Genomic DNA, 22,880 nt, shown 5'->3' with positions numbered 1-22,880 from the left:
AATGTCCGCTGAAGTTCCACTCTCAAGTGGCCCAGACAAATTGAGGACTGGGTTTCCCTGGTGGCTCAGTGGTTGAGAGTCCGCCTGCCGATGCAGGGGACGCGGGTTCGTGCCCCGGTCCGGGAGGATCCCGCATGCCACGGAGCGGCTGGGCCCGTGAGCCATGGCCGCTGAGCCTGCGCGTCTGGAGCCTGTGCTCCACAACGGGAGAGGCCACAACAGTGAGAGGCCCGCGTACCGGGAAAAAAAAAAAAAAAAAAAATTGAGGACTGAAGACGAGCAGCCATGTGATACTACTCGAATGTTTGTTTCTTTGTTTAAATAGACTTTATTTTTTTAAAGAAGTTTTGAGTTCACGGCAGAATTGGGCAGAGTACAGAGAGGTCCCACATATGCCCTGCTCTGCTGTTGCTGCTCCCCCTGTCCCCATCCCCACAGGTGCTCAGAGCCCCCCGCTCCCTGACTATCCAACGACATTGTGTGTGTCAGTCACTATCAATGAATCTACATGGACACCTTCACCGGGGTCCACAGTTTATATTAGGATTCACTCCTGGTGTGGTACATTCTATGGGTTTTGACAAATGTATTTCACCATGAATGACTGTATCGCACTGAATAGCTTCACCGCCTTAAAAAGCCTCTGTGCTCGACCTATTTATCAGCCCTCACCCCTCAACCCCGCCACAAACCCCTGGCGCTGCAATGGTCTTCTCACCCTTTCCATGGTTTGCCTTTTCCCAAATATCATATGTAGTTGGTACCCTAAGGTATGCCAGTTTTCCAGATTGGCTTCTTTCAGTGAGTAATATGCATTTCAGGTGCCCCATCTGTCTCTCCATGGCTCCATATCTCTCTCTTGTCTTTTCAGTGCTGAAGAACATTCTGTTGCACGGATGTAGCCCAGTCTATGTGTCCATTCACCTCCTAAAGGACATCTTGGTTGCTTCCAAGTTCTGGCAGTTCTGAATAAAGCTGCCCTAAACATCCTGGTGCAGGTTTCTGAGTAGATGTAAGCAATCGACTCATTTGGGTCCACTGATACCAAAAATTCTGAGGGCTGGATCATAGGGTAAGAATGTGTTTCATGGGCTTCCCTGGTGGTGCAGTGGTTACGAATCTGCCTGCCAACGCAGGGGACATGGGTTCGAGCCCTGGTCCGGGAAGATCCCACATGCTGCAGAGCAACTAAGCCCGTGCGCCACAACTACTGAGCCTGCGCGCGAGAGCCTGTGAGCCACAGCTGCTGAGCCCGTGTGCCACAACTACTGAGGCCCACACGCCTACAGCCCGTGCTCCGCAACAAGAGAAGCCACCGCAGTGAGAGGCCCGCGCACCGCAACGAAGAGTAGCCCCCGCTCGCCGCAACTAGAGAAAAGCCCGCGCGCAGCAGCGAAGACCCAACACAGCCAAAAATAAATAATAAATTTAAAAAATAAAAAAAAGAATGTGTTTCATTCTCACAGTTTCTGAAGATGGTAGCTGAGAGCATGTCAGCATACTGAAGAATCAAGCCAAGGAAGGAGGTAGAATTCAAAGATGCTGACAAGAAAAATGTCACCGAGACAAAACCATACCTCCACCCTCTTAGAGTTGACAGCTGGTCCTGAGAACTAAATGGAGACAGATTCACAGGCGAGAAGCATACACATTTATTTCCCATAAGATTTACAAGACACAGGGTGCCCCACTACAGAAATGAAGAAAGACCCAGAGAAGTGGCAAAACCTAAATGCTTTTCTGTTGTGTTGAACAAAGAGAGGCGACTGTGGAAAAGGAAGTACACTGTGTGGGGAAGTGAAGGAGTATGAGAATTACGTTTAACAAACTCCATTTGTACAGAATTCTCTCATTCTCCACTTTCTTCCCTTGACGGTAACAATGTCGCTCTCCTTCCAGCAGAGGGAGGACGTCTTCCATGGCGGCAGGAGTGGGGGTTGGGGGGGAGGATATGTTCTCTCCTGCTTTGGGGAAGAAAGAGTAGAAAGGTCCCCGCGCCCTTCTTTGCACCTATTGGGTTGGCCCAAAAGTTCGTTCGGGTTTTTCTGTAACATCCATATTTTGGGAAATTTGATCATTTGTTTTTGCTGTTGTTGGTTTTTTTTTAAAGTGTCCATAGCTCAAAACAATATTCTGGTTTCCTTTACATCTAAGTTCTTTATCTGGGATTTGGCTTCTGACAGGAGGAGGGACACATCTTCCTGACCTGATGGGGCCGGTTAGGCAGGGAAGGATAAGATGGGTGCGGGCCCATGCCTGTTCTTTTCTCATGTGTTGGGAAGACGATTCTGCTCTTGCCAGATATGACCTAATTTCTCCATGAACGATCTGGCAAGATACCAGATGAAAAGAGGAAGAGCAAAGGTCAAGAGATCACGGAGAAGACTGCTGATAGATGCTGCAGTCTTCTGAGCAATGATTTCCTCAAAGGCACATGCACATCCCTGGTCTCTTCTTCTCAGTGGAGTTCTCACCCCTATTCAGCAGGTCTCTTGGGGGTTAATGGAATGGGGGTGTCCACAGCAGGAGCGGGAGTCCATGACTAGATGGTGGTGTCCACAGCAGGACTGGAGGGTCCATGGTGGGCTGGAGGCCATGCGGCAGGCATGAGTGCCTGTCCACACATCATGGTCGTAGGCCCGCACATAGTGCACCTATTGATGTGGTAGAAAGTGCAGTGGTCCAGGGGCCAGTCTAGCCTATTGAGGGTGCCCAGCCCCAAGCAGGTGTATGACCACTGAGCAGTAAGCACAGAGCATATACAGGGTGCCCTGGCCGTGCTCCCACACTCCCAGGGAGGATAGCTCGGCATGGTCCCTGGAAAGACTGGGAGGTCAGCCAGCAGCATTTCCCCCCATCAAGTGCATGAAACAAAAGATGCCTCTGTGCAGAAAGACAGAACATCATTAACCTGACTGCTGTCCTGAGGAAGGTCAGTAGGCATGGATGGCCCTTGGTCAGCGTCTGGGAATTGGGCTGCGGTATGGGTTGAATGGGCCCCCTCCAAAAGTTATGTCCACATCCTGGCCCCCCAGAACCTGGGAATGGGACCTTGTTTGGAAATAGGATCTAAAGACTCTATTTACGGATCTGGAGATGAGTTTATCCCGGATGAGCGTGGCCCTGAATCCAGTGACAGGTGTCCTTAGAAGAGACAGAAGAGGACAGACACAGGACAAGCCTCGTGAAGATGGAGACGGAGATGGAGCCCAGGGACGCCTGGAACCTCCAAAGGCTGGAAAAGCCAGGAAGCCTCCTCCCCTGGGGCCTCGGGAGGGAGCTCAGCCCTGAGCCGCCTTGATCTCAGACTTCTGGTCTCCAGAACAGAGAGGATCGGTTTTTGCTGTTCTGAGGCTCCATTTGTGGTCATTTGTCATGGCCGCCCCAGGAAGCTACCACAGCTGGGGAACGGCTCCCTGCTTTTATCTAAACCTCCCTCCCCTTAGGGGCGGCCCCTGCACCTACGCCGTTTGCACAAACCATGTGTTTCATGCTGAACACTGGTTCTCCTTCTGGGCACTGGCATTTTGGAGGCTGAGGGCAGACGATGCCAGGTGACCAGCCCCAGCTGGGGGCCAAGTCCCTAATGAGCTTCCCTGGGGGAAAATGTCACGGTTTTACCCTTCCTCACTGGGGGAAGAGATACTCTCAAGACCCTCGAGTGAAGGAGGGGGCATAAGGAAGCCAGCACAGGGATCCCGCCATGCACCCCTACTGTGTGCTGTGACCCATCTTAGCCTTGAGCATACGAGCCTCCCAGCAAGTCCCCGAAAGTGAAGGTGGCCCCGCAGACCTCACTCCTTCCCTCCACGTCTAGTAGGTGGAAGAACCACTTCCTGCCATTCTGGGGGCGGTTCTAGGGTTTTGCGGGCTGAGCCCCTGTCTATGCCCCGCTTCCCCAACAACAGCCACCAGAACAAGCTGTTTGCCCTGTTGTCTGAATGCCCCTCCGCCAATATTCTCAGGAAAGAATTCAGGGGCGTTCACAGCAGTATCTGCAGGCAGCTCTGCACCTGCACCCACGTTCGCATCTTCTCTGTAAACACACTGAGAGCCTTCCCTGACCTCGTGCGTACCCCCTGCTGACCGCCACCGCCTGCCAGCCACAGGCCCCGACCTCAGGTGCCACACCGACTGCCTCCCCATCTGTAAGGGGATAGTAGCCTCTGCCAGTGGGGTGAGCGGAGGGCACACCTACAGCCACAGCACTGGCTCCGTGGATGGCACGGCCCCTCGTGGGCCTGGACCATTTGCTCTCCCCCCTGCCCCCCGCCTGACACACAGTCACGACATGGTGACACTGGCTGTGCGGCGTCCAGGCAGGAGGGGGTCCAGAGGCAGCACCTGGAACCACATCAGATGTGCCTTTCCATGTGCCGTGGACACACAGGGTGTTAGGACTTTGTGTCTAGAAAATAATCCAAGCCCACTAGAAGCTGATCTGTGTATGTGGACTTGAAATCCACAGGCAGGGGTTCTCTCTGGACACTGGCTTGGAAGCTTCTGCACAGGTGCTGGCCACACCAGTGCCTCCTGCCGGAGCCCTCCAGACCTCCTCCCTGGCGGGCACAGCAGAACCCACACCCCACAGGCTCCCTGACAACAGCCGGAGGCGCCAACACTGGCAAGGCCTGGTGGTCACTCCACCAGCACCGCTCAGCCCCTCCTCCCCAGTGACCAGGACAAGGAAGGCTGGGGAGTCCAAGGCCCAGCACGGGTGAAGCTCGACCCACCGCCTCCACGGGACCCCCAGCCCTGCTTACTCAGGCCCACCAGCTGCACCTCCTGGTGTCCGAGTCCCCCTGCACTGACCCACATTCCTGGTGTGGACATCCACGTACACAAGCTGCCCCATGTCCTCTTCCCACACAGGATACCCCTCCATCCCTGCTTCTCCCTGACGACAGCCTGCACCTCACATGTCCTGGGAAGGAAGGAGGTCAGCCTGTCCCACCTGCCTCCGAGGGGCACAGACGCAGGGCTCAGGGGCTGCTGGGCCTTGGAGTCCAGACACTTCCAGAGGTGGGATGAACCTGCCACTGCCCGCTGAAGCTTCCCCGTCCATGATTCAGGAGACAGGAGGACCCACCAAACCGAGCCCGTCCCCAGGCTCTACTGCAAATCTGCTTAGATCCGCTCTCCTGATCCTGAAGACAGACCTGTGGGAAACGGGACCTGCGATTCCCCTAAAGACGATGTTCTGTGCAATTTCCACAAGACCCCTTTCTACTCTGTTCTGGGCAACTTACTAGTCAATCCATGCTGCCATCACCTTTTGAACAGACTGAGAAGCTGAGGCTCCGAGAAGCCAAGTTACCCGCCCAGAAGCACAGACATGGGGCCACAGAGTGGGCTCTGCACCCGCCGCCCGCCCAGGGGGACTGCCTGTTCCCGGCAGGCTCCACGTCCCCCCCTGAGGGGAAGAGCTCATGGAGCCTCCTCTTAGGGGATCAGCTTTGCAAAACCTCTCCTTCAGCAGGATTCATGTTACAAAACTTTCTTTTAACAGGATTTGTCTTCCAATCCTGTTTTGGGAGTCACCTGGGAGGCTTGTCTCCCTGAGCGGGGTCAGTCTCATGTCACCAGGGCAGCTTTCTTGGGTCACACTCACCACTGCTCGTCCACTCCCAACGCAGACCCAGAAAGGCCCCCTGGGCCCCGAGCCCCATGGCTCTGCGTGGGCGCCCACTCCCCTCCTGCCTGTTCCGTCCCTCTGGTGTCCCCGACAGGGTCATCAGGAATTCCCACCTGCCTGGGGCAGGCTGTACCCTCTGTCCCAGGCGGGGGGGGTGCCTCCGTGGTGTCAGGTGGAAGAAACAAGAGGTACCCATGGGGCCTCCCTCACGCAGCACAGCAGCCAGCACCCACCTACTGACCTCGTTGCTCTAGACGGGCCCGGGCAGAGGTTCAGACACCAGCAGCCTCTCCTGGTTCTCATCTCATCCCAGCAGTGTCCATGGTGTCCACGGGGGGAGTCGCTAAGCAACTCCGTGCCGGCTGCAAAGAGAGGACGCTAGCTCACATGCCCCCCCCAGGGCACAGGAGGCTCTCTCCGGCAGGCATCTCCCAGGATATGGAGCTCACCTGGGCAAGTACCCAGCAGCCCGTGGGGCTCACGTGGGCAGGCACATTCAAGAGCATGGGATTCACCTGGGCAGCCCCCTCCCAGGGCACAGGGCCCACCTGTGCAGGCACCTCCCAGGATATGGAGCTCACCTGAGCAGGCACCCAGCAGCCCACAGGGCCCACCTGGGCAGGCACCCCCGCAGGGCTGGGCACACAGGAACTGCGCCCATAGCCCTCGAAGCAAAGCACCCCAGCCCCACCTGTCCGTCAGAGCTGACCCTGAGCAGCTCAGAGAAGGGCCTGAACTAACACACAGCAGCTCCTGGACATGTCTGCGACCCTGGGCTTCACTCTGTGCAGCCTCCTTCCACTGGCTCTTCCAGAGGCTTCCACTGCACCCAGGCACCAGGCCTCTGTCTCCGCCCACCAGCCCTCCTCTCCCTGACACCTAGATCCCTCTTGTGAGGAGAGGGTCTTCTTGCAGTTGCCTCCCACTCATGGGTCAGTTAAAAGGATTAGAAAACAAGCCGAAGTCACAGCCCCATGTCCATCCTGACCCTCAGGACCTCACACCTGTTCCTTGGACCTGGCTGGTGCAGCAAGGCCCATTTTCTGCAACTGTGAGCCCCTGATGGGCAAGGATTGGCCGATCTGGGCAGCCTGAGTCAGCCAGCCAGCCCTTCCCAGGTGTGCCTGGATCAAGGTCTGGAAACACCCTCCCAGGCAGCAAGAGCGCTTGCAGTTGCTCCTCAGGCCACGCTCCCTGCCCTGTCAGCGGCTGCGGGGCTGGGCTGGTGGTTGGGAGTGAGGGGCCATGCCGTGTGGATGGCCCAGTCTGAATGGGCCTCTGCCGGACCTTTTGCAGGAGTTGCCGGGCTGCCACCCGTTAAAGAGGATGTGTTACCTGTACCTGCTGTTGTAAGTTCTCCCCAGGCAGTGGGGTCGAGGAGCGGAGGGGTAGCTCAGGTAGGTAAATGGAAACTTCCAGAAGAGCACCCAGACCAGGACCACCCGACCATCCCACGTGGCCTGCAACTCGGCATGCGTGCTGTCACTGGCATGGCTCCAAGCACTTTCCTCCATCCTCATCCAGGATGACTTCATCTCAGATCCTTCACTCATTCCACAAAGACCCTTCTTTCAGAAGATGTCCCTGGGCTTCCCTGGTGGCGCAGTGGTTGAGAGTCCGCCTGCCGATGCAGGGGACACGGGTTCGTGCCCCAGTCAGGGAAGATCCCACGTGCTGCGGAGTGGCTGGGCCCGTGAGCCATGGCCGCTGAACCTGCGCATCCGGAGCCTGTGCTCCGCAACGGGAGAGGCCACAACAGTGAGAGGCCCGTGTACTGCAAAGAAAAAGAAAAAAAAAAAAGAAAATGTCCCTTTGTACATTCTAGGGGACACATCTTTTGGGGCCACCATTCAACCCACTATGTTTGTATAAAATAACCCTCGAATTTTAGGAGATGGCTGAGGTCCCATATAGACTGGCACTGGCAGCAGCCATGTGAGTGGGGGTCTGGGGAGAATGAGGACCCTGGAAATAAGATGGGGTGGGTCAAGCCCTCTGTGGGAGGAGCAGCCAGGCTACTTCCCAGCTTACCTTTTGTATTTTCACTTAGATTGTGGGGCAGTGTCGGCCTTGCCTCTGGGTTTTGCTTTTAAGAAGTCGGATTATCAGTCTTTCTGTGTGGTTTCTCAATTTATGACATATTTAGAAAGGTATTCCCTATTCTGATAATATAAAAATTATTATCCCTCAAGTTCTTCTACAACTGTTTTTTGGTTTTGCATCTTTGGTCCAGCTGGTGTGTGTGTGTGTGTGTGTGTATCAGGTGTGAGATAGGAGGCTTTTTTCCTAGATGACCACCTAATTTTCTCAATACCAGTCGATGAAAGATCCCTCTTTTCCCAGCTATCTGCAATATTAATCTTCTACTAATCACATAGGTTTTGGGGTCTATTCTGGCATTTTAATTTTTTTTGTTGTTAATCTGTCTGAGAATCCATGTGTCAGTGCCATTCACACCTGTGAGATCTTTGAATCAGGAGGCAACTAAGAAGTCATAGGCTAGTTGGCAGTGTTTTTCTTAGCGGCACACGAACCAGTGATGCACCTTATAATACACAGTGTCCTAGATTCAACAAAATGGTAATAATTGTGGCTTTAAAATATTGTTTACCTCCTGGTAGGCCTTATCACACCTCATTGCTCAGTGGAAGCACGGAGTCCTAACCACTGGACCGCAGGGAATTCCCTGAATGGGTTTTTAATTAGGATTTCATTAGATGATAGACTAATGAGAAGTGACATTTATATGACATTAAATCTTACCTTTAAGAACATTGTGTGTCTTCACAATGATCCAAGTACTTGTATGTGTGTATATCGCTCAAGAGAATGTTGAAGTTTCTTTTATTTTCATTCTGTAAATATTGGGCGTCTACATTGGAGATACATCATAAACACAGCAGACCAAAGTCTCCTGCCCTCAGATTTTTGCACACCCTGAGATCAGATATTCTACTGTGTCATCTTCCAGCTTATCTTGCCTTTCACATTTAGATCCACAATTCACTTGCAATTGATTTTTGTTTGATTTCATTCCATCTAGATTGTCAGCTGATGAAGCACCATTTACTGAAAATCTACTTTGCTGTTCACCAGTAGTAATCCTGTAATAAAGCAAGTGCTCATATATGAGTAGGTCTAGATATATTTCAAAGATAGAATCAGCTTTATTTTTCTTCAATTCACATCTGGAGTTTGTGAAAAAGGAAGGAGCCAAGAATGATGCCATTGTTTGGGCCTGAGAAACAGAGGAGGGGTCAACTATGGGGGAAGGAATCTGGAGGAACAGAGTGGAAGCAGAAAGTCATGGCTTTGGACATAGCTGAGGTGGAGGCATCTCTTAGACATCACAGTGAAAATGTAGGGTAGGCAGGTAGAGATAAAAGTATCAAATTATATCTCTGAGAACCATTACCTTTACAAAATTAAAATCTTAATGTTTTTTTGCTTTCAACTTTTGCTGAAATTAAAAATTGTTTCTTTTTAGTTCTTTGATAATTGGTCATTTTAACCATTTTAAGTGTATATTTCAGGGGCATTAATTACATTCACAATGTTCTGCAACCATCACTATTTCCAAAACTTTGTCATCACGCCAAACAAAACTCTGTACCCATTATGCAATCACTCCAGTTCCCTCCTCCTAGCCCCTTGCAACCACTAATCTTTCTGTCTCTAAGCATTCTCCTTTCCTAGATATTTGTCCTTTTGTATCCAACTTCTTTCATTGAGCATGTTTGGTTTTTTTGGGGTTTTTTTTGTTTGTTTTTTGCGGTACGCTGGCCTCTCACTGTTGTGGCCTCTCCCGTTGCGGAGCACAGGTTCCAGACGCGCAGGCTCAGCAGCCATGGCTCACGGGCCCAGCCGCTCCGCGGCACGTGGGATCTTCCCAGCCCGGGGCACGAACCCGTGTCCCCTGTATCGGCAGGCGGACTCTCAACCACTGCGCCACCTGGGAAGCCCCACTGAGCATGTTTTTAAAGCTTATGCATGTTACAGCATGTATCGTAACTTCATTACTTTTTATGGCTGAATGATATTCCATTGTAAGTACAGTTGACCTTTGAACAATACAGGGGTGAGAAGCACTGACCCTCCATGCCAAAAATCTGTGTAAAGTTTACAGTCAGCCTTCTGCATCCTTGGTTTCACATCCATGAATTTAACAACCACAGACCAGGTAGTAGTATGTATTTATTGAAAAAAATCTAAGTATAAGTGGACCCATGCAGTTCAAACCCATGTTGTTCAAGGGTCAACTGTACATAACACATTTCGTTTATCCATTCATCTACTGATAAACACTTGACTTGTTTCTACCTTTTCGCTATTGTGAATAATGCTGCTATGACATTTATGTATCAGTACACGTATCTGTTTGAATCCCTGTTTGCCGTTCTTTTAGGTATAGACCTAGGAGTAGAATTGCCAGGTCATATGGTAATTATAACGTTTTGAGGAACCACCAAACTTTTCCACAGTGGCTGCATCATGTTACATTCTCACCAGCAAGGTACAGGGTTCCAGTATCTCCACATTCTCCCCAAGACTTGTTAATTCTCTCTTATCTTGTTATTTTCTGTTGTTGCTGCTTTTTAAATTATAGTTATCTTAGATGTGGGGTGGTTTCTCATTGTGGTTTTGATTTGTATTTCTCTAATGACTAATGATGTTAAGTGACTTTTTATGAGCTTAGTATAACATGCAATAAAACTTAATTTAAGGGTATAGCTTTATGACTTCTGAAAAATATATACACCCATGTAACAACCACCACAATCAAGATACAGAATATTTTCATCACCCAGAATATTCCCTTGTCCCATTCCCAACCACTTCCATCAGCACCAGGCAACCAATGGTCTGCTTGTCTCCAGAGATTAGATCTACATGCACTCCTATGTTCATAGCAGCACTATTTACAATAGTCAAGACATGGAAGCAACCTAAATGTCCATCAACAGATAAATGGATAAAGAAGATGTGTGTGTGTATGTATGTGTGTATATATATATATATATATATAAAACAATAGAATATATTGTCTATATATATAAGTTTATATATATATATAAACAATAGAATACTACTCAGCTATAAAAAAGAACGAAATAATGCCATTTGCAGCAAAATGGATGGACCTAGAGGTTATTATACTAAGTGAAGTAAGCGAGACAGAGAAACACAAATATCATATGATATTGTTTATATGTGGAATCTAAAAAAAAAAAAAGATACAAATGAACTTATCTACAAAAAAGAAACAGACTCACAGACATAGAAAACAAACTTATGATTACTAGAGGGGAAAGGGGGAGGAAGGATAAATTAGGAGTTTGAGATTAGCAGATATAAACTAACATACATAAAAATAGACAAACAAGGTCTTACTATATAGCACAGGGAACTATATTCAGTATCTTGTAGTAAACCATGGTGAAAAAGAATATGAAAAATATATATATTACTTAAAATGATATATAAAAAAGAATTCTAAAAAGAAAATATAAATAACTGAATTGCTTTGATGTACACCAGAAACAAAACATTACTTTACTTTAGTTAATCAACTATACTTTAGTTAAAAAAAAGAAATGCTGATACATGATCTATCGATGAACCTTGAAGACCTTATGCTAAGTGAAATACACCAGACACAAAAGGAAAACTATTGAATGATTCTACTTATATGAGGTACCTAAAAAAGAGATAGAAAATAGTATAGGGGTTACTGGGGAGAGGAGGGAGGGGGATGGGGAGTTATTGTTTAATGGATACAGAATTTCAGTTTGAGATGATGAAAAAGTTCTGGAGGTGGACAGTGGTGATGGTTGCAGAACAACGTGTATGTACTTAATGCCACTGAACCGTACACCTAAAATGGTGTAGACATGTACTCAGATCAGTGCTGCTCAGAGTGAAAAGAATGAACATGTCAGAGGCAATGCCTCGGAGGTTCAGAGACAGCAACGATCCCCCAGGCAGAGGCAGTCAGGGCACCAGGCCTTTGGAACTTAAAACACCTAAGAATGGGGAGGCGGGCAGGGGTGGGGTGAGGGGGGTGAGTGCATTTTAAGGAGAGAGAAGAGTGAAACAAAAGCAGAGAGGAGAGGAAAGAGCCTTGCATAGTTGCTGCCCCAGAGGAAGGTGGCAGGTCTAGCGCGGGCCTTCTCCGAGCACTTTTCGGCTGGGGTTAGAATTGTTTCCACCACTGCGGGGTCCATTGTCGGGCTAGTGGTGTTCGTCTCATCACAATACAAATAATTTTCAAAAGGTGCTAAACATCACCTCTTCTCACTCAGAAGAACAAGGAAGCTGCTCAGAACATTTTTTTTTAAGTCATTCTTCACTCAACACTTGCTTTTGGTGAGAATCTGCTGATTAACCCTGTCCTCCTCCCCAGGGCCATTTATCTTCTACTACTTATCTGACCTTGTCAAGCTTTGGTTCCCCCACTAAAGGAATTTCAAACATAAGACAGCAGCTGGACAGAGATTTTGTTGGATGGAGAGCCTTCCTGAAGTGCTTGGCCTTGAAAATCTTTATCTACAGATAACAAACTTGGCTGAGTGAGATGCTTTTGGAGGAAGTCACTTTAACAGCTGTACACTTAACGCCATTCCCTGGGCAAATCCCAGCCTGGGGGCCCCACGCTCCCTCCCCGTAGCAAGCAGTTACAGTCAGCATGGACTACAGCTTAAAAGGTGTCTGCCATGTCCTGAAAGCCGTTCTTGGGGGGGGGGGCGCTCTTGCCAGGCCCCCTCCTGAGTACAGCTGTGCAGAAGCGCTCCAGCCTACCCCCTAGAGGCCCTGGGGATGCCAGAACTCTGTGTTCTCACAATGTTTATCCCTTGTTCACCATCCCAGAAGGAACCTCCACTGCCTCTCCTGCTGTGCTCTCCCTCCACCCTGCTCTGATTCTCCTCCCCAGTAAACACCCCTCTCCTCTCCAGAGCCTAAACCCCTCTACTATGGGGCTCACAAAGCCCTCCACACCCTCAGCCCTTACCTCCTGCAGTAGATGACACCTAGCTCCCCTGCCCCTAAGGGCTCGGCTTCCCCACGGCCCTCCCCAGCACTGGCTGCTCATTTTCTCACAGTCCACTAGCTCAGGGTCAGGAGGTGGGGTCACCAGCCTCCCTGCTCCCCAAGGCCACATCCATTTCCCCTCCACTCTCCGAGGTTTAAGCCAGACCTCAACCCATGCCCACCTCCCTCCTGGTCACTCACCTTACTTACCGAAGACTTTGGCAGCCTTTCTCACAGCCTTCTCTCCACCCGACTGCCACCACCATCCAAGGTGGCCTCTGTGGCCCATCCATCCCACACCCTGGGCTCTCCGTCCCTTGACTTCATCTCCAAATACCTTCCCCTCCACTCCATTTCAGCCACAGCTTCCCATGGGCAGAACGTCTGAGATCCGGAACCCACACACCTGTACCCGCGTGTCATACTCTCCCAACCTTCCGGCCCATCCATCCAGTTACTCCCATCACATTAGCGCTCATTCCTCAGCAAGGCCTCAAATCCATTCATTTCTCCAATTTCTCCCAGTCTACCAGCCCCCTCTGGCCTTACGTCACTCACTCCCTACCCTGCTTGAACTGCGGGCTCCGTCTCTTCAGTTACTCTCTTGTTCAACTCCTCAACATCACCACTGTCTTTCTAACCCCAACCCTGGACAAGTCGAACAGCCTTTTTCTGTGCAGATCTCATGATGGAGAAAAGCACACAGCCTAGGAGAGTGGGGCCTCCAGATCAATGGCCACACATCTCAGCTGGGTCCTCTACGCTGACCACAGTTCTCTGTCCTAGTGCCATGGGGCCCACCCTGGGGAGCACAGCACTCCTCTGACCGAAACCTGATCCATTCTCTCCAGCTCCTCGGCAGCCTTGAGCCACATTTCCTGCTCTCGTCCTCCTACATGGACGACCTTTCCCCGGACCGAGAAACTTCAAGCAGCATCTAAACAAATGAAAGTACTCCGGTCTCTCTCATCTGAAAAGTACATAAATAAGTCTCTCTTGAGCACATCCCCCTCCACCCACTGCCCCATCTCTCTTCCCCTTCATAATCAGATGTCTAGCTCCCTGCCTCGATTTCCCCATCTCCTTACTCCTTGCCCTGCTGTCATCAGGCTCCTGCCTCCACCAGCCACAGCTGCTCGCACAAGGTCACAGGTGTTGCTCTGACACAGCTGACCCTCCCTCCTTGCCCGTGCCTCTGAGACATCACACTCCTGCTGTCTACCTGTATCTCAGCCCCCTCGTCCCATGACCCCTAAGGTTGCAGGTCGCCTAAGATCTCTCACAGGCCTTCTGCTCTCAAAACTTCAACTCCCATCAAACGCTGATGCCTCACAAATCTACATCTTCAGACATGTTCGGCCAACTGCCTGCTAGACTTTTCCACTCAGATGCCGCAGAGGCTACCGCTCAGTGACAACATGGCCAGAACCAAATTACCTTCTCTTCAACTCACTTCTCCTCTACCTCACTCTTCTCAGTGAATGGCAGCCCCACCCATCCTGTCCCAGGGCAGACCCGCACCCAGCATATAACTAAAGATCAATATTTGCAGAATAAAAATGAACCACTGAGCCTCCCTCATTCTCCACAGCCAATCACCACGAATTATCAATTTTACCTCCTACTATATCCCCGTGCTTCTTTCTTAATTGAGGCTGGCTGCCTCCTACACATCCTTCAGAAGGCTTCAGGGACCCTAACTCCGGAGGGACAGGGATCTTGCCCGCTGTTCCCACGGCCCGTGACTGCCGCCACGGCCCGGACCACCACGCACTGTCCGGCCGGCCCTGATGAGTGACACCCCACTGCACTGGGCGCTCCATCTCCATAAGCGCCCACGGCCGGGCACACAGGAGCCTCCCAGCAAGCACTGAACGGATGGAGCGAAGGAACGTAAGAGTAATGAGCGAAAGGGCCACGGATGACACGCGATCGCGGAAAGAAGGCCGGAAGGCCCCGCGACAGGCAGGACCTCTGGCTGTGCAAGCCCCGCGCCCGGAGCGGCCCCACGCGGCAGCCGAGCAGCCCCGCCCCCAAGTCACGCGGTACTCCCCACGGCCAATGGAAACGGTCCGCTGGCCTCCTCGGCGGACGCTCCCGGCCCGGGCGCGGCTTCTCAGCCAATGGGAGCGGCCTTCGTCGCCCTCGAGGCGGGGCGGGGCGGGGCGGGGCGCGGGCTCCTGGGATGGCGCGATTGCGGGCCTGTTATCACGTCGCGTTCCCTCCAGCGTAGTCTGGGCTCCTGCTCTGCCAAGCGACGGATGATGGGGCCTCTGGGCGCCCGGCGCGGCCTGGAGTGGCTGCTGGGCCTCTACTTCCTCTCCCACATCCCCATCACCCTGCTCGTGGACCTGCAGGCGGTGCTTCCGCGCGATCTCTACCCTGTGGAGGTGAGGGCGCCGTCTGTCCTAGCCGCCGGTCGCCGAGGTTGGCGCCCCTCGGCGTAGCGATTGCCCCGGCGTCCCCGTGATCTCCCCTCCTCCTGCCTGGCGCCCCGCCTCGCCCACTCAGGGTTCCCTCCTGCTTTCCTTGGATCCCGCCGGCGCTCCGGCCCCTCCTTACCCTTCAACTCGACTTCTTCCTCGGGGTTTTCTTTGTCTCTCCCAGTCGCTTCCCCAAGGCTCCTGGGGCCAAACACCTTGCTCCTTTTAAAGACAGTTCTTCCCTCGGTTTAAGACACACACCCCAGCTCTGGTCAGTTGTCAGTATTTGAGGGAAGTAGCCTGGATGAACCAGTGTCTAAATTATGGACACATGTTGGATTTGTTTTCAAGTTGTGTTTCTTGGGAGAGCTTTAAAAATACCGACTAATCCCAAAGAAATAACGCAAGTAGTATTAGACCCCTCTAAGGGACATTCGCAGAGCGTCCTGATTTCAAGATTAGGATCCAGCAACTTCAGAAGCTCATAAGTAAACGACACCTTTTCAAATCGGCCTTTTTTATTCGGTTTGAGCAAGAATGAGCATCTGAGTAGAAACGGAGGCGAAAGCCCCATTTCCTGGTTGTTGGAGAGCATTCTTTACCCCAAACTTTAACTTTTGCTTTAAATGCTTTTTATTTATTGAGTTTTATTTTCATGTCTGGACCCTATAACCTTCTATCACGGAATTCCAGTCCTCAGTTCTATACTTCTCCAATCTGTCTGCAGAACTATAGGCAAGCCTGACGTGTCTACCTAAAGATTTGATTTTAACCTCTGTTTCTCCTTAAATGCTTTTTCTCTGCAGAGCAGGGGTTCTTAACCTGAGGTCCATGAACCCCTAAGAGGGCATGCAAAATTGTGTGTGCCTTGTTTTCCATAGCTTCCATCAACTTTTCCAGGGGTCTGACCCTCCCCAAAAGGTTAAGAGCCACTGCTCAACAATAAACCCCCACTCCGTAGTCTGGTTTGTTTCTAGCTCCAAGCATAAATGGGAAGACCTCTGACCTACCTTTTCCTGGGAAAAGTGTAGGTTGTGTGTGGCAAGAGCATTGTCTGGGGACTTGGTTCTTCCAAGAACTTCTTGAGTTCCTTGGGCAAGTCAGGGCTCTGTAGCTTCAACTGTCAAGTAGGAGAGAGATGAGTTAAATCACAAGCTCAAACATATACAAGATGTATTAGTTTCCTATTGCTTCTGTAACAAATTACAAAAATACAGTGATTTAAAACAACACGAATTTATTATCTTTCAGTTCTGGAGGTCAGAAGTTTGAAATGAGTCTTGTAGGCCTCGTTCCTTCTGAAGGTCGTAGTGGCAGATCTGTTCCTTGCCTCTTCCAGTTTCTGGTGGCTGTGGGTGTTCTTGGCTTGTGGCCACATCACATCAATCTCTGCTTCGGTCCATCACTTTGCTGCCTTTTCTTCTTTAGTCCAATCTCCCTCTGCCCAACTTTTATAAGAACACTTGTAATTACATTTAGGGCCCACCAGATAACCAGGATAGTCTTCCCATCTCCAAATCCTTAACGATAATCACATCTGCAAAGTCACTTTTGCCAAATAGGGTTACAGTCATAGGTTCCAGGGATTAAGATGTGGATGTCTTTGGGAGCCATTATTCAGCCTACAACACAGGCCCAGGTGGTACATGATCCTTCTAAACAGGTCGTCACAGCTCCGCATTAGCCATTAATTGCCTTGAAGAAAGGAGAGCCATGTCTGTGCAAAGTCTATGGGGCCAGCAGAACTCAAGCAGGCTGCCTGTTCACAATCTCTGATGTTATGAGTCCCTTTAATACTAGGCAGTCATAGGACTTCCCTGGTGGTCCAGTGGGTAAGTCTTCGCACTCCCAATTTGGGGGGCCCGGTTCGATCCCTGGTCGGGGAACTAGATCCCACACGCCTGCCGCAACGAAAATCCCGAGTGCCACAACTAAGACCTGGCACAGGCAAAATACATACATACATACATAGCAGTTATGTTACTCCAGGTAGCCAACCGTTCCAGACTTAGCAGCTGTTGGTTTTCCTATCTTTTGTGAATGTGCCATTCCCACAAGTTCTTGCTCTCCACTCACAAAATACAATTAAAATGTTTCCAAAATCATAAAGACCCCATTTAAACTTATATATTTGATTTGGTAGTTTTCTCAGCTTTATTTTTTTAAGTTGACTTGTTGTAAAATGTCAAGGGCCAACATAGAGAGAGAGTGTGTGTGTGTGTGTGTGTGTGTGTGTGTGTGTGTGTGTGTGTGTGTGTGTGTGTGTGTGTTTATGATACTGTTTAAAGACCATAGAGAGAGTGTGTGTGTGTGTGTGTGTGTGTGTGTGTGTGTGTGTGTGTGTTTATGATACTGTTTAAAGACCTTAGTAACACAGGGGCCACCCAGCTTGGAAGGCCTGTGTCTCTATTCACCCTTGTTGCTTTGGGGTGGGCAATGATGGTTTTGTTGCTTCTGTATGGGGAAATAATAATAATAAAAGCCCTGAGTTATTTTCACATTCTCTTTGAAAAATGCCAAATTTTAACATCTGTTGTGTTTTTCCTCCCTAAATAGAAGGAATTTCTCCAGAACTAAAAAGCTTGTGGAGATCACATAATGGTTAGGCTAAAATTTGCAAATACCTTTCTTGGTTTGAAGCAGATCAACACTTGGAAAAACTCTTACTGTGAAACAATAAGAATTTAGTTTGGATTAGAACATGGAGAGGATGGGAAGCATTTTGTAGTATCATCTGCAGCTGGGTAGCATTGCTTCTGTTAAAATACGGGAAAACAAGTGAGCATCTAGATGTTGAAAGTTTGTGCGCTCGTTCTAAGAGGAGTGCAAGCTGTTCAGTAGCAACTTCGGTCTAGAAATCCATGTGCGTAGGCCAGGTGAATATTTTAATGGATAACAGTGATAAGTTGAGTCAAATGTGAGTCAGTTATAAATGGAAACAGTTTTATTTTTTGGGGTCTTACCTAATAATTATTAATGACCAGTTGCACGCTGAGATTTTAATAGGATTAAATTGAACTTCTCCAAATATGTATTACATTCAGTTAAGTAATCTTAACATTTACTGTGTGCTAGCCATTGTTCTAATGACTGTAAGTATTAACTCTTTTTATCTTACCAACAACGAGGTAGGTACTATAACTGGGAAACAAGTTTAGTGAGATTAAGTGCTTTGCCCAGAGCCAGTACTCAGAGCCAGGCACTCAGCCCCTGGGTACCATGCTCATCACTCTGCTTGGGGGTTAAGGACGTTGACCCTCCACAGTCGAAAATCCACGTACAGTTTATAGTCAGCCCTCCATACCCCCGTTCCTATCTTCAAATTCAGCCAGCCACCGACTGACCGTGTAGTACTGTAGTATTTACTGTTGAAAAAAATCTGCATATATGCGGACCTGCACAGTTCAAACCCGTGTTGTTCAAGGGTCAACTGTGTTTTAAATTTCGCTGTTATCATCCTGCAGCCCTTAGAAATTACAGTGTTGTACAAATCTGCCTGGATTTATGAAATAGGTGGATCTGAATGTATACGAATTAAATAGAAAGTGAAGTTCAAATGAACCAGAATGCCTTTTTTTAAAAAATAAATTTGTTTTTGGCTGCATTGGGTCTTTGTTGCTGCGTGTGGGCTTTCTCTAGTTGCAGCGAGCGGGGGCTACTCTTCGTTGCGGTGCGCGGGCTTCTCATTGCAGTGGCTTCTCTTGTTGCAGAGCACAGGCTCTAGGCGTGTGGGCTTCAGTTGTGGCACGCCGGCTTAGTAGTTGTGGCTCGCAGGCTCTAGAGTGCAGGCTCAGTAGTTGTGGTGCACGGGCTTAGCTGCTCCGCGGCATGTGGGATCTTCCCGGACCAGAGATCAAACCCATGTCCCCTGCATTGGCAGGCAGATTCTTAACGACTGTGCCACCAGGGAAGCCCAAATGAACCAGAATGCCTTTTAAATTCTGCAATAAATCTTTCAAAATACATCCTTCTAATTTTTTTTTTAAAGTAAATCTAGAAAGCAAAGAAGGATCTTAAAAAATTTAGTCCAAGTTGCTTGTTTTACAGATGAGAAAATAGAGCCCAGGAGAGGTGCAGTGAATATTTATGAATATTTTCTACCACATTACCATCCTGAAAAGTGCTTAGAAGGAAGCTAAGGATATTGCTGTGAATTTAAATTTCAAGTCAAATACAAATTCAAGATCACTTGGTCAATAAATTGATTATCTAGCTAAGGCCTTTTTGTAATTAATATTATGCTAACAGAATGTTTGTTTCTGGATGTTTGCTTAAACAAACAAACAGCACACTTGCAGCACAGAGGCCTCTATTTCACAATAGTGAGCCTTTATCTTTAGATTAAAAATTAACAGGAAAAATATCTTTGGATTTTCCATTGTAAGCCAAATGCTTTTCTTGGAAGCTGTCTTGATTTATCATATCAAGATGCCATCTCCAGGAGGTTAAATGTGAAATGTGACAGACCTTCAGTAGTCTATGTAGTGTGGAGAGCCCTAGGCTTTGGGCTCTTAAAAGAGCACAAAGTGGGCAGCCTCAAACCCTCCTGCTTCCTTCCCCTGCCTGCAGCCTCATCTACATGGATCTGCATCTTTTGATTTGACAGTGTCATCACGAAGGTGGGGCCCAAGCTAGAACTGAGACCACTCACTCTCCAGAGTGAGGCAGAGTCTGTTCCTCTGCAAATATACTACTGATCCCCTAAAAGAGAAAAAAAACTTTAGAATTAGGGGGGTAAAGAATGACAAGGAACTTGAGATTTGGGGATAAGTTAGATTGTCTAAAATAGCAACTTCGCAGAGGTTAGATTTACCTCCCTTACACTTCCCCCCCGCACCTCGCCCCCCCAAAAAAGACAAGGAAACTTATTTCTGTATTTGAGGCAATCTGGCCCTTGGAGCTTGCTGTGCAGTTGCTATTTTGAAAGGACAAACGTCAGGATGGTTTTCACATCATTTCTTTATAAAGAAGGCTATTGTTGGCAGATACTTCACGTTTGTGCGTTCAGCTGAGAGCCTACTAAGTGCCACATACTGTTGCTCCTGACAGTATCCACACCTGGACATGTGTTATCACAGACATGCTGGGTAGCACACGGGCTGGAAGAGCTGAGGAAAGCTGCTGGGAGAAGGTAACATTTGAGTTAGAGCTAGTGAGTTTTTATTAAATGACCATCTAGGCTGCACCACAAAAGCCAGCTGGGTGTGCCGTCTGCTGCCAAGGGAGCTGGGTAGTGAGAGGCTCTGCCAGCGGGTTGGACCTGCTGAAGCCTGTCCTGCCAGGTAGCTGTATTCATTGTGATCCTCATCTTTTCCCAGCTGAGAAACCTGCGGCAGTGGTATACTGAGGAGTTCAAAGACCCCTTGCTACAGAACCCCCCGGTGTGGTTTAAGTCCTTCCTGTTTTGCGAGCTTGTGTTTCAGCTGCCTTTCTTTCCTGTCGCAACATATGCCTTCTTCAAAGGTTAGTAAATGGGGAAATCCCATTTTTGCTCTGAAACCAGGTCCCAGAAATCTTTTGGGAGAGTTTTACCAAGGGAGAGGGGAGTGGTCCCTGGAGGCTGTATGAGGGTGATATAGGATTGGTGGGAACGGCCAGGATAGATCTTGTATAGGGACATTAATGTGGCTCAGGCTAGTGTCTGTGGTCAGCTGGGCTGCAGGACTGCCTCAGTCAACTGGAAATCTCTCACACACATGAAACCTGAGGCTACTTTCAAGTTTGAACTTGTTCCTTTTTATTGTCCCTCCCCCCCCACCTCACCCCAACAGAATTTCTTTCTTGTTGGTGCGTTTACTTTTCTGCTTTGGGTGGTATCATACTGGCTTTTAAGCAGTAGCATCAAGCTAATCTCTAAATGGCTTAACTTCTCATTTAAAAATTATTCTTACAGTGTCCCCAAGACGAATGCCTTTAAAAAGAAGGTGGCCATACCAGTGTTCATGGTAACTAAGCTTGTACAGCTTCTCTCCCACTGGAACCCCCAAGCCATCTCTTAGCAGAATCTCTTGATCCCTCTCACCTATATATAATTACTTAGCAAAGAGATGTTGCTGACAGGGCTGCCCCCGCCTCCTCCCCTTCCCCCAATTGCATTTTAGAACAACCTGGTTTAACTAGTAATGGCGATTTAACTGCCCTAGAGTTTTTCTGAATTAATTCTGACACCACCCAGTGTTCTTTGGCAGTCAGTGGCTAGGGCTCCAGCTGTCACATAAGTCTGCACCTTGGGCATTATTATATCACATCCAGTTTCCACTTGGTGGAAAAGGAGCTAGAATGATTCAGCTGAAGGAAGCAGGCAGAGACAGGGTGGAGGATGCTGTGGACATACCTGGAGCCATGAGCAGATCTAACCCTTATCTCTTTCTCTCCTCGATGACCTCAGGAGGCTGCAGGTGGATCCGCACCCCTGCAATCATCTACTCGGTTCAAACGATGACAACTCTGATTCCAATCCTCTCCACATTTCTACTCGAGGATTTCTCCAAAGCCAGTTGTTTCAGAGGACAAGGACCTAAGACTTTCCACGAACGACTATTCCTTATGTCTGTCTACATGCCCTACTTTCTCATCCCTCTTATACTTCTGCTTTTCATGTTGCACAACCCCTACTACAAGTCTGAGGAGAAAAGAAAGAAAAAATGAGGAAAAATCACCCCGGGTCCAGGGGAGAGGTGACCACGGGGCAGTTTCCTGTTGGACCCAGTACCAGGAAAATGCTCAGAACCCATGTTTTCAGTAGTATTTGAAACACACCAGCAGCAACACACAAGGCCAAGGCACTGGCAGGAGGCACATCAAACCCTCGTCTTCCAAGGGCACTGGCATAAACAGACCGATCACCTGAGGATGAGCAGAGGGGTGAGGGCTAGGTTATAGGGAAGGGGTGCCAAAGGCCTCACTGTGTGCCCAAGTGCCATTGTAGGATTACTAAAGGCAGGACCAGACCAGACACCAGATAAACTTCCAAGCAACACGGCCTACTTGGCATGTTCATGAGTCATTTGATCCACAGTATACCTGTGACTAACCCTTTGACTCATGACTCTACAGCGTGTCACTGGGGTGTCTCAGGCCATTTTTAAGCTTGAAGCTGTGCCTCTGTGATGTTCATTAAAAACTGTTTTCTTGTCCCCACACCTAGGAGGGGGTGAGCTATTCTGTAAGAGGGTTAAACTTAGTTTTCCTTAAACGTTCAACCTTGGCATGACCTTCAGTCAGAAATGGGTCAGATTGGAAGGTGTATTGTTCCTGTCCTAAACAGGTTGTCCCAGGAGAAGAGATTTTTTAAAGTCGCCTTGTTTATGCTCTTTCCAAGCCTGTCTTCTATTACTTTTTACAGACCACCTAACATAAGTTCCTTTCACATCTGGTGTCTCAAACCTGCGCTGGAGGTGTCCCTCCTACTGGATAACTTCGTCCTACCGAATAGTTTAATAATTCCTTCCTGTCTCATTCCCAGTCAAAGGCAACGGGTGGCGGGGAGCTGTGCATGACAGGTCCAGTGTGTGCATATAGGGTCTCTTCACGTTAGTACTTGGTATTCTGCTAGCTTTCTCTAAATTCATACTCGAGGCCAACTCAAAAAAAAAAAAACAAAGAAACTTGTGAACACACATGGAAAATGGTAGATGCTGGTTCTGGTTAGTTCCCCCTTTTTGCCTGTTTTGCTTACAAGCCCTAATGGTCTGATTGTTGGGAGCATCGTCTGACTCCTGTGTCTGGTCAAAATAAAGGTAGCTGCTGACCACTGCCTGGTTTGTTTTGTGGACCAGGGGCTAGAGAGCCCA

The 22,880-nt window shown here is 49.1% G+C and overlaps 1 protein-coding gene and 1 long non-coding RNA gene across 4 annotated transcripts; one reads left to right on the top strand and one right to left on the bottom strand.

Moving 5' to 3' along the window:
- Nucleotides 1-464: 464 nt before the first annotated feature.
- Nucleotides 465-14,830, bottom strand: LOC137211982 (uncharacterized). Of its 3 annotated transcripts, none has more exons than XR_010937307.1 (4): nt 8,399-14,830; nt 6,971-7,409; nt 5,877-5,997; nt 465-3,144 (listed from the first exon to the last, which is right to left on the bottom strand). It is a non-coding gene; the product is annotated as an uncharacterized lncRNA (long non-coding RNA). The 3 variants fall into 3 exon arrangements; XR_010937306.1 differs by having other exon boundaries at nt 465-2,654; XR_010937305.1 differs by having other exon boundaries at nt 465-2,654; nt 6,977-7,409.
- A 9-nt stretch (nt 14,831-14,839) lies between these two features.
- Nucleotides 14,840-22,840, top strand: TMEM97 (transmembrane protein 97). The gene is made up of 3 exons (XM_067714800.1): nt 14,840-15,054; nt 20,406-20,550; nt 21,476-22,840. Exons 1-3 carry the CDS (start codon nt 14,926-14,928, stop codon nt 21,733-21,735), a joined length of 534 nt encoding a protein of 177 aa, XP_067570901.1. The 5' UTR covers nt 14,840-14,925; the 3' UTR covers nt 21,736-22,840.
- The last annotated feature ends 40 nt before the right edge of the window (nt 22,841-22,880 follow it).

The sequence above is a fragment of the Pseudorca crassidens genome, chromosome 19 (assembly GCF_039906515.1).
Source record: "Pseudorca crassidens isolate mPseCra1 chromosome 19, mPseCra1.hap1, whole genome shotgun sequence".
Taxonomy (NCBI): Eukaryota; Metazoa; Chordata; class Mammalia; order Artiodactyla; family Delphinidae; genus Pseudorca; species Pseudorca crassidens.
Note: the sequence above shows the minus strand (reverse complement) of the source record. Positions and strands in the feature narration are given on the sequence as shown.